At 33.8% G+C, this 12101-nt stretch overlaps 1 protein-coding gene across 1 annotated transcript in view; it reads left to right on the forward strand.

The window, feature by feature from the left end:
• The window catches only part of LOC107154529 (sodium/glucose cotransporter 1-like), a 58297-nt gene that overhangs the window by 21580 nt on the left and 24616 nt on the right, over positions 1-12101 (forward strand). Inside the window, exon 7 of the mRNA XM_048785029.1 lies at positions 3521-3741. Within this exon, the coding sequence (XP_048640986.1) occupies positions 3521-3741 (221 nt within the window). The remainder of the gene's footprint in view (positions 1-3520; positions 3742-12101) is intronic.

Consider the following 12101-nt stretch of genomic DNA (forward strand, 5'->3'; position numbering starts at 1 on the left):
ATATCCTTTGAAATATATTATTCACATATACAAACATTTTTATGTATATATATTTTAATAGAATCAAAATATAAAGTTTACAGGGATATAGTTATTCCTTTAAGTAAAAAGGAATGTTATATGGCACAGTATGACAACATAGTTGCCATAATTAATTGAGTATTCCATAATATCTAGTAGAAAGGATTTTGAATGTTCCCGACAGAAATGATCAATGTCTGAGATGATAGATATGCGGTTCCCCCTATCTGACCATTGTACATTGTATACGTGTATTGAAATGTCACATTGTGTGCCCTATGAATGTGTACAATTAATTTGTGTCCATCAAATATAAAATCATTTTTTTAAAAATACAGTTTTATACCATTTTTCCAACACCTGTTGCATAGACAAATTTCTACACAACAAGTGTAGATCTAGTGCATCATTTTAATTTTGTATATATAATAATTTTTACCAGAAAGTATGCACATCAAAGAGCAAAGTCATGTGAATTATCACAAGGTGAATACATACTAATGACCAATAACCAAGTCAAAAAATTGTGGTTTTGTTCCCTTCTTTCCAAACTTTTTTTCTTTTGCCCAGGACCTTTAGTATAGTATGGAATAAAAGTGGAAAGAACAGGGGTTGGGGTTGTGGCTCAGTGGTAGAATGCTTGCCTAGCATGTGTGAGGCACTGAGTTCGATTCTCAGTACCACATAAAAATAAACAAAATAAAGGTCCATCGACAACTAAAAAATATTTTTTAAAAAAGTGGAAAGAACAAACATACTTACCTCATCCCTAGTCTTAGAGGGAAAACTTGGAATATTCCAACATTAAATAAAATATTTTCTGTCAATATTTTATAGATGTACTTTGTCAGACTAATAAAGTTTCCTTCTATTACTAGTTCACTACAAATTATCACAAATTACTTTTGAATTGTATCAAGTGTTTTTACCACACCTACTAAGATGAATTTTTTTCCTTTTCCTGTTAATTCAGTGAACTATACTGACTTGATTTCTAATGTTAATTCAACTTTCACTATTGAAATAAACCCAGTTTTGACAAAGATACTCCAAATTCCTCTCCAAAATAGCTATCTAACATATTCTCATGTCTGAGAATGTGGCTCAGTAGGAGAGAACTTGCCTAGCAAATGTGAAGCCCCTGGGTTTGATCCCCAGCACCACAAAAAAAAGAAGAAGAAGAAAAAAAAACTGCTAACTTTTATTATCCTTTTATCTTTAGCAGTATATGATAATGTGTATCCTAACCTCACCCTCTGCCAACACTCAAATGTTTTTAAAACCTGTAAAATTTTTGCCCATTTAACAGTTTTTTTTAAGTATCCCACTTCTTGTTTTTGTTCCAATTTAAAGTTTCCAAATACTGGTTAGGCCAAGCATTTTTTATTTACTTAGTGACTGTTTGTATTCCCTCTTTTATAAATTACATATTTAACAATAAGTGTTGGTGAGAATGTGGGGAAAAAGGTACACTCATACATTGCTGGTGAGACTGCAAATTAGTGCAGCCAATATGGAAAGCAGTATGCAGATTCCTTGGAAAACTGGGAATGGATCCATCATTTGACCCAGCTATCCCTCTCCTCAGTCTATACTCAAAGGACTTAAAAACAGCATACTACAGGGACACAGCCACATCAATGTTTATAGCAAAACAATTCACAATAGCTAAACTGTGAAACCAACCTAGATGCCCTTCAGTAGATGAATGCATTAAAAAATTGTGGCATATATACACATTGGAATATTACTCAGCAATAAAAGAGAACAAAAAAATGGCATTTGCAGGCAAATGGAATGGCATTGGAGAAGATAATGCTAAGTGAAGTTAGCCAATCCCAAAAATACAAATGCCAAATGTTTTCTCTGATATAAGGAGGCTGATTCATAGTGGGGTAGGGAGGGGGAGCATGGGAGGAATATACAAACTCTAGATAGGGAAGAGGGGTGGGAGGGGAAGTAAGGGGGCATGGGGTTATAAATGATGGTGGAATGTAATGATCATCATTATCCAAAGTGCATGTATGAAGACACAGATTGGTGTGAACATACTTTATATATAACCAGAGATATGAAAAACTGTGCTATATATGTGTAATAAGAATTGTAATAGATTCTGCTGTCATTTATTTTTTAAAAATCAATTAAAATTTTTTAAAAAATAAATTACATGTTTATATTTCCTGCCATATTTCTTTCCAGTAGTTTTTCTTGATCAGTGATGCACATGAATCTTTTATATATGAATCTTTTATATTCACATATATCTTTTCTATGTGACCCTCTTCTTTCAGGCTAACACTTTTAGTGTGATTTCTATCATATAAATTTTAAATTTTGAGGTCATAATTGTCAACCTTCTTTTTTCTTTTTTTTAAATATTTTTTAGTTATTGCTGGACCTTTATTTAATTTATTTATTTATATGTGGTGCTGAGAATTGAACCTAGAGCCTCACACTTGCTAGGCAAGCACACTACTACTGAGCCACAGCCACAGCCACAGCCCCTTCCTTTTCCTTTTCATATCATGTTTAAGAATGTGCTCACTAACCAGAGTTATAATGATGTTCTTCTGTTGTCTTCTAATATCTTTGTAGCTTTGTGTTTTACCTTTCTTAATCCACATGAATTCATTTTTATAAATGCCATGAGATGGCTTTTGCTAAATTCATAGTCATTCAGTATCCTCTTATTGTTCAGTCTTGAATCCAAATGACTCTGAACCCACTTCAAAAACTGAGTGCATTTCAAAGGAACATGATTTTATATGCCAAAAAAATAAATAAAACATTGTTAAGTAGATTTTTTAATGTTTTTCTTTAATGTTAATATTTTATGTCACTTAGGGTATCAGGGAGAAATGCCATAGATTCTGAAGAAAACTTCAACTAGGAAGTTTTATAAACGTTTTTCTGACATTTCAGGAAAAAGGATATTAATCTTTGTTTTAGTCAAGATTCTTTAGATAATTTCTTTAGTTCAAAACTGGTGTAGGCAAATAAGCATTTTCTTGGCTCTTAGAATAAAATATTTCAGGAGCACCTTCAGGCATAACTGGATCTAGGGTTCTGAATGAACTGGGTAAACAAAAAAGCTTCAAACTTACATATTGGCTCAGAACACAGTGGAAGAAGCAGTCTTTGTCTATTTCTTCAGCAGAAGAATCTTAGAGCAAATTCTGAATAGGTTTCATGTCCATTCCTCATACATCAGTTGTTACCAGGAGACAGGAAATATTGGCCAGGCCTGGGTCATGTACCAGATTAGAATAACAGACAGTTTGACCAGGCCTATCTAAAAGCACACTTTATGGAGTATAGCAGAGAAGAAGGAAGAGCTGGTCTTTCCTTAAGCATATGAGGTCTTGACTACATGTCACTTCATTGCCCTTTAGAGATAAGATACAACCAATCACACTGGCTCTTACTGTGTAGTCTTAATTCTTCAGTCATGTGTTACTATGCTCTTTAAAGAACTGATAAATATCATTTTTTTAAGCCTTTAGTGAAGTGGGAGGATATGAGGGGATGGCACATAAGTACTTCCACGCCATCCCAAGTGTGATCAGCGAAGGAAACTGGACTGCCAAGCCAGAGTGCTACATGCCTCGCCAAGATGCTCTCCATATCTTTCGAGATTCCATCTCTGGAGATATCCCCTGGCCTGGCCTCATCTTTGGCACCACTACTATCTCCTTGTTCTACGGGTGCGCTGATCAGGTAATTAAAGACAACACTAAAGTGGCTGTCTTGGAGGTTGGGGGAAGGGAGGATCCTTGGAGCATTTCAAGCATGGCCACACTTTCTGCATCCACAGGCAACTGTGGCCTGCCTACTCTCCATGGTAAGGTTTCCCTTCCAATTTTTATTGTCTAAATAACTTTGTAAGTAATTCTCTTTAAAAGTGGTTTCGTGAAACTGGAGATGTGGCTCAGTGATACAGTGCTTGCCTGGCATGTGTGAGGCTCTGGGTTCAATCTTCAGCATGGCATAAATAAGTAAATAAATAAATAATTTTTAAAAAGCTATTTCCCCCACAGTCCCATCTAAAACACATTGACTCTTTTTTTAAAAAAAAATCTTTCTTCCTTATCATTGTCCCAAAAGTACAACTTTTTGGAAGTGAAAAATAGCTTTATTTTATGTTCTGATTGTAACAGTGATACCTTCTTTTAAAATACCATTATTGCATTGTGAGGCATATATCAAAAGACTGTTTTAATCAGATTTTTCATCACTGTGACCCAAAAACCTGACAAGAACAACACAGGAGGAGGCAAAGTTTATTTTGGCTCACAGTTTAGAGTTCTCAATCCATAGATGGATGACTCCAAGGTGAAGCAAAATACCACGGAGAAAGAGTATGGCAGAGGAGCTCAGGACATGATAATCAAGAAGCAGAGAGGGCTCCACTTACAGGGGACAAAATATAAACCTCAAAGGCACACCCCAGTGACCTACCTCCACACTAGCCACACCCTACCTACCTACAGTTACCACCCAATTAATCAAGTGGATTAATTCACTGATTAGGTCAAGGCTTTTTATAACCCAGTCATTTCACCTCTGAAAATTTTTGCATTGTCTAACACATGAGCTTTTGGGAAATACCTAATATCCAAACCACAACACCGTCTTATTCATACATGTAAATTTTAAAGAAGAGTGAAACTGTGAACATCTGTGTGACCATTACCACAGTTAAGAATAGAATATAGCCATTACCTTAGAATAAAAATGATGCATATTTAATATTTAAAGAAGTTATGAAAAAAAAGAAAAGCTCAAAGATGAAATTACCAAAATCCATTAAGAAGTGATAGCTACAATGTTTTTGTGAACATGCTTCTAGACACCTTTCTGTATGTATAAACAAATAGAGATGTATGAATTATTTTACATAAATGAAATTAGTTTACCTTTTCTCTCTGTCACCTTTTGGGTTTCTTTTTACTAAGAAATATGTTGCAGGAGCTGGCAATATTACAGTGGTAAAGTACATGTTGAGCATGAACAAGACCCTGGACTCCATTTCTAGAACCACACACACACATATACACATACACACACATGTTACATCTTTACAATTAGAATTATATGTGTGTGTGTCACAGACATCTTTTTGTGTCAATGTCAACATTTTCATTTTTAATGGTAGCACAATCTCTGCTATGTAATGTAATAAAATGTATTTAACTAGTTCTTAGTTGATGGATGTTAAATAGTTTGCAGTGTTCACTACTAAAAACACTGATGCTATGGCATCATCTCTGGGCATTTCTTGGGCCTACATCTCTGTAATATCTAACTCCTAGCTACCTTTCAGTAAATGGTGCTTCTTCAATTACATTTCCTAATTCTTTATTATTTACATATAGAAATAAAATTCATATTAGGATACAGGTCTTATATCAGCCACTTTGCTAATCTCATTTATTCTAATAATTTTATATAATTTTTATAGGTATACAGTATATCATCTTCAGATAATGAAGAATTTATACCTTCCATTTCTGTTCTTGAGCTTTTGCTTATTTGTCTTTCTCACTGCACCAACTTGGACTTCAACATGCAAAACTGTATAAAGCATCAGCTGTGGTTGGAGAATTTAGAATTCCCCTCCACAAAGTCATCAAGCAAACAAAAGTAAGAACTATCTAGAATCTAAGCAGAGCAGCTAACAGGTTTATTTATATAGTGGTATAAATTTGTATATCTTAGTTGTGAAAAGTTCTATATCCAGTAAACAGAAAATAAACATTCTTTTAAAGCACATTTACAAGTATTGATCATAATTAGGTTATAAAACGAAGCTTTATTACATTATTAAGTATCAGTGTCAGGGGCTGGAGTTGTAGCTCAGTGGCAGAGCGCTTGCCTAGCATGTGTGAGGCACTGGGTTTGATCTTCAGCACCACATAAAAATGAATAAATAAATAAAGGTATTGTGTTCATCTACAACTAAAAAAATTATTTTTAAGAAAGGACCAATATCATATAAGCTACATATTCAGAGTAGTGCAAAAAGAAGAAAATAATAAAAGGATGGTTTTAAAAATTCCTTATGTCTGAAAATTCAGTGACATGTTAAATATAAGCATAAAGTTATTCATAAAAATTATACTTAAAACTGAATGCCAATGAAAACACTACATGTTAACTTTTAGAGCAGATTGCAAGCAGCACATTAAATGTGCATTTCAGAAGACCTGAAAGTTTAATTATAATGAACTACCATTCATATCCAGAAATTGAGTAAATAGCCACAGAGGGGGGAAAAGGAAAAGAGAAATAAAGAGATACAGCCAGTGAGAAATAAAACAATAAAGACAAAGGCAGAGATCAATGAAGTAGAAAGTAAAAATGTAGAGAGTGCTAGTAAAACCAAAAGATTATGATGTAAATGCTACTTAAATAGTTGTTAAGACTATGTTGTTTAAAAAATAATGACAAGGAAAAAAATCTGTATGTGATCAGTACAGATGCTTTTTTTCCAAATATTTCTATCCATGATTGCCTGAATTCCCACATGCAGAATCTGTGGTCAAAGAGCCAACTGTATAACTATACCCAACATGTTTTGACTCTTTAAATCATGATACTAAATAAGTTAGACATGAAAGTTTATGTCCTGTCTGGTTATATTTGTACAAAATTCAACACTGGAAATGCTAAGTTATATTATTTAGGGAAGCACACTAAATGACAAAAGGAAGAAATAGTTATTAAATCAATCATTTCTTTTTTTTAATTTGTTCTAATTAGTTATACATGACAGTAGAATGCATTTTGACACATTGTACAAGAATTGAGCACAGCTTCTCATTCCTCTGGTTAAATATGGTGCAGAGTCACACCAGAAGTGTGTAGGGTAATAATGTCCATTTCATTCCACTGTCCTTCCCTTCCCCATACCCTGTTCCCTCCCCTCAATCCCCTCTGCACAATCCAAAGTCCCCTCATTCCCCTCCCATTATGTATCAGCATCTGCTTGTCAAAAAAAAACATTTAGCCTTTGATTTTGGAGGGTTTGGCTTATTTCACTTAGCTTAGTATTGTCCGTCTCCATCCTTTTTCCTGCAAATGCCATAATTTCATTCTTCTTTAAGGCTAAATAATATTCCTTTGTGTATATGTACCACATTTTCTTTATCCATTCATCTGTTAAGGGCATCAAGGTTGGTTCCATAGTTTAGCTATTGTGAATTGAGCTGCTATAAACATTGGTGTGGCTGCATCACTGTAGTATGATAAATCCTTTGGTTATAAACTGGAGTGGGATAGCTGGGTCAAATGGTGGTTCCATTCCAAGTTTTCTGGGAATCTCCATACTGCTTTCCAGAGAGGTTGCACCAATGTGTAATCCCACCAGCAATTTGTATGAGTGTACCTTTTCCCCCACTTCCTCGCCAACATTTATTATTGCTTGTGTTGTTGATAATTGTCATTCTGACTGCAGTGAGACCTCAATGTGGTTTTAATTTGCATTTCTCTAATTGCTAGAGATGTTGAACCTTTTTTCATATATTTGTTAACCATATCATATTTCTTCTTTTGTGAAGTGCCTGTTCAGTTCCTTTGCCCATTTATTGATTGGGTTATTTGGTTTTTTGGTGTTAAGTTTTTTGAGTTCTTTATATATCCTGGAGATTAAGGCTCTGAGGTGCAGATGGCAAAGATTTTCTCCCATTCTATAGGCTCTATATTCACTTTTTTTGATTGTTTCCTTTGCTGTGAAGTTTTAGTTTGATACCATCCCATTTATTGATTCTTGATTTTACTTCCTGCACTTTAGGAGTCTTATTGATGAATTTGATTCCTAAGCTAATATGATGGAGAGTTGAGCCTACTTTTTATTCTAGTAGGCACAGGGTCTCTAGCCTACTGCTTAGGTCCCTGATTCACTTTGAGTTGAGTTTTATGCAGAGTGAGAGATAGGGGTATATTTTCATTTTGCTACATATGGATTTCCAGTTTCCCCAGCACTATTTGTTGAAGAGGCTATCTTTTCTCCAATGTATGTTTATGGTGCCTTTATCTAGTATGAGATAAGAGTATTTATGTGGGTTTGCCTCTGTGTCTTCTATTCCATTCCCTTGGTCTTCATGTCTGTTTTGGTGCCAATACCATGTTGTTGTTGTTTTTTTGTTTTGTTTTGTTTTTTGGGGTTTTTTAACTATAGCTCTGTAGTATAATTTCAGGTCTGGTATTGTGATGCTTCCTGCTTCACTTTTCTCACTAAGGATTGCTTTGGCTATTCTGGGCTTTTTATTTTTCCAAATGAATTTCATGACTGCTATTTCTGTTTCTATGAAGAATATCATCAGAAACTTAATAGGAGTTGCATTAAATCTGTATAGCATTTTTGATAGTATGGCCATTTTGACAATACGAATTCTGCCTATCCAAGAACATGGGAGATCTTTCCATTTTCTAAAATCTCCTTCAATATCTTTCTTTAGTATTCTGTAGTTTTAATTGTCAAGGTCTTTCATCTCTTTTGTTATATTGATTCCCAAATATTTCTGAGGCTATTTTGAATGGGATAGTTTCCCTAATTTCACTTTCACTTGATTCATCACTGATGTATAGGAATACTATTAATTTATGCCTGTTAATTTTATATCCTGTTACTTTGTTGAATTCATTTATGAGTTCTAGAGGTTTTCTGGTGGAGTGTTTTAGGTCTTCTAAATATAGAATCATGTCATCAGCAAATAGGTATAGTTTGAGTTATTTTTCATTTTGTATTCCTGTAATTTCTTTCTTCTGTCTAATTGTTCTGGCTAGAGTTTTAGGGACTACTTTGAATAGAAGTGGTAAAAGAGGGCATCGTTTCTTGTTACTAGTTTTAGAGGGAATGCTTTCAATTTTTTTGTAGACTGATGTTGGCCTTGGGTTTAATATATATAGCTTTTACAATGTTGAGGTATGTTCCTACTATCCCTAGTTTTCCTAGAGTTTTTTGTTGGTTTTTCCAAAATATTTTTAGTTGTAGACAGAGACAGTACCTTTATTTTATTTATTTATTTTCATGTGGTGCTGAGGATCAAACCCAGGGCCTCACACATGCTAGGCAAGCACTCTACCACTGAGCTATAACCCCAGTCCCTTCCTAGTGTTTTGAACATGAGTGGATGCTGTATTTTGTCAAATGCTATTTCTGCATCTATTGAGATTATCATATGATTCTTGTCTGTAAGTCTATTGATGTGACAAATTACATTTATTGATTTCTGTATGTTGAACCAACTTTGCATCCCTGGGACAAACCCCACTTGATCTTGGGTCACTATCTTTTAAATATGTTTTTGTATACAGTTTGCCAGCATTTTATTAAGAATTTTTGCACCTATGTTCAGCAGGGATTTTGGTCTGAAGTTTTCTTTCCTTGATGTATCTTTGTGTGGTTTTGGTATCAGGGTGATACTAGCTTCATAGACTGACTTTGAAAGAGTTTCCTCCTTTTCTATTTTATGGAGTAATTTGAAGATTAGTGTTATTTCTTCTTTGAAGATCTGGTAGAACTCAGTTGATAATCCATCTGGTCCTGGACTTTTATTTTTGGTAGACTCTTGAGAGCATCTTCAATTTCATTGCTGGAAATTGATCTGCTTACATTTTCCATGTCCTCCTGATTCAATCTGGGTGGGGCATATGTCTCTAGAAATCCATCAATGTCTTCAAGATTTTCTATTTTATTAGAGTACAAATTTTCCAAATAGTTTCTTATTATCATCTGTATTTCAGTAGTGTCCATCATGATATTTCCTTTTTTATCATGAATTTTAGTAATTTGAATTTTCTCTCTTTTTGTTAGCTTGGCTAAGGGTTTATCAATTTTATTATTTTTTGAAGAACAAACTTTTTATTTCATTGATTTTTTGAATTGTGTCTTTTGTTTCAATTTCATTGATTTCTGCTCTGATTATAATTATTTCCTGTCTTCTACTGCTTTTGGAGTTGATTTTTTCTTTTTTTCCTAGAGCTTTGAGATGTCATTTATTTGGTGACTTTCTGTTCTTTTCATGAGTGAACTCAATGCAATGAACTTTCTCTTAGAATTGTCTTAATAGTGTCCCAGAGACTTTGATATGCTGTGTTGTTATTCTCATTTACCTTTAAGTACTTTTTTTATTTCATCCCTATTTTCTTCTGCTCTCCATTGGTCATTCAATAGTGTATTATTTAGTCCCCAAGTGTCATAGTAGGTTCTATTTTTTATTTTATCATTGACTTCTAATTTCATTCCATTATGATCTGATAGAATGCAAGGTATTACCTTTATTTTTTGTATTTGCTGAGAGTTGCTTTGTGGCCTAAGGCACAGTCTATTTTAGAGAAGATTCCATGTGCCACTGAGAAGAAAGTGTATCATTCATTGATGAATGGAATATTTTATATGTCTGTTAAGTCTGAATTATTAATTATATTTTTAGTTCTATAGCTTCTTTATTTATTTTTTGTTTGGAGAGTCTATTAAATGGTGAGAGAGGTGTGTTAATTGTGTCACCCAATATTATTGTGTTGTAATCTATTTAATTCTTGAAACTGAGAAGGATTTGATGTACGCAGGTGCTGCATTATTTGGGGCATAAATATTGATGATTGTTATGTCTTGTTGATGTATAATTCCCTTAAGAAGTATGAAATGTTCTGCTTGGTCCCTTCTGATTAACTTTGGCTTGAAGTCTACTTTATCTTATATGAGGATAGAGACTCCTGCTTGTTTATGAGATCCATGTGAATGATATGTTTTTTTTTCCCCATCCTTTTACCTTCTGTGAATGTCTTTGCCTATGAGGTAAGTCTCTTGGAGAGAGCATAATGTTGAGTCTTGTTTATTAATCCATTCTACCAGTCTGTGTCTTTTGATTGATGACTTTAGGCCATTTACTTTCAACGTTATTATTGAGAAATGATTTTTATGCCTTGTCATTTTGATTTGATTATTATTCTAGTGTATGTCCTTCCTTCTGGTTTTTACTTTTATTTTTCATTTTTCTTATGAAATATTTTGCTGAGAATGTCCTGTAGTGCAGGCTTTCTAATAGTGATTTTTTTTAACTTTTGTTTAACAGAAAGGCTTTACTTTATTGTCAAATATGAAGCTTAATTTTGCTGGGTATAGTATTCTTGGCTGGCATCCCTTTTTTAGCTTGGTATATATTATTCCAAGACCTCCTAGCTTTAAGGGTCTGGGTTGAGAAATCAGCTGAAATCTGGATTGATTTCCCTCTAAATATAACCTATCATTTTTCTCTGGCAGCCTTTAAAATTCTATCCTTATTCTGTATGTTATACATTTTCATTGTAATATGACTTGGTGTGGGTCTGTTGTAATTTCATATATTTTGGATCCTGTAAGCCTCCTGTATTTGATTTTTCATTTCATTCTTTAGGTTTGGGAAATTTACTGATATTATTTCATTGAAAAGATTGTGCATTCCTTTGATTTGTATCTCCAAGTCTTCATCTATCCCAATAAATTTTAAATTTGGTCATTTTAGGTTATCCTATATTTCTTGGAAGTTCTGTTTATGGTCTCTTAACATCTTTGCTCCATGGTCAACTTTATTTTCAAGATTACATATTTTGTCTTCATTGCCTGAAACTCTGTCTTCCAAGTACTCTAGTCTGTTGGTGATGCTTTCCATTGAATTGTAAATTTGGTTTATTGATTCCTTCATTTCTAGCATTTCTGCTTGACTTTTTTCAGAAACTCTCTTTATTGAAGTGATCTTTCACTTCCTGTATTTCTCTCTTATTTCACTTATTATACTGTCCTTACTTCACAGATCAATTTAATTATGTGCACTCTATACTCCTTCTCTGACATTTCTTCCACTGTGGTGCCAATGGATTCTCTTATTGAAGTATCTTTGTTTGTTTAGAGTGATCTGTTCCCTTGTTATTTTATGTTATTTGTGTGTCTACCTATCTAACAGAGTGGATCTGAGGCAGTAGAGTTTCTACCATGTGGACTTATAGTGTCCCTGAAGGTACCTCACTGTTTAGGGGGAGAAAAATGATAATAACAACCAGTGCAGACTATAAATAATTAAACAAAATAGGACTGG

Source organism: Marmota marmota, unplaced genomic scaffold (assembly GCF_001458135.2).
Source record: "Marmota marmota marmota unplaced genomic scaffold, marMar, whole genome shotgun sequence".
In the NCBI taxonomy this organism is placed as follows: domain Eukaryota; kingdom Metazoa; phylum Chordata; class Mammalia; order Rodentia; family Sciuridae; genus Marmota; species Marmota marmota.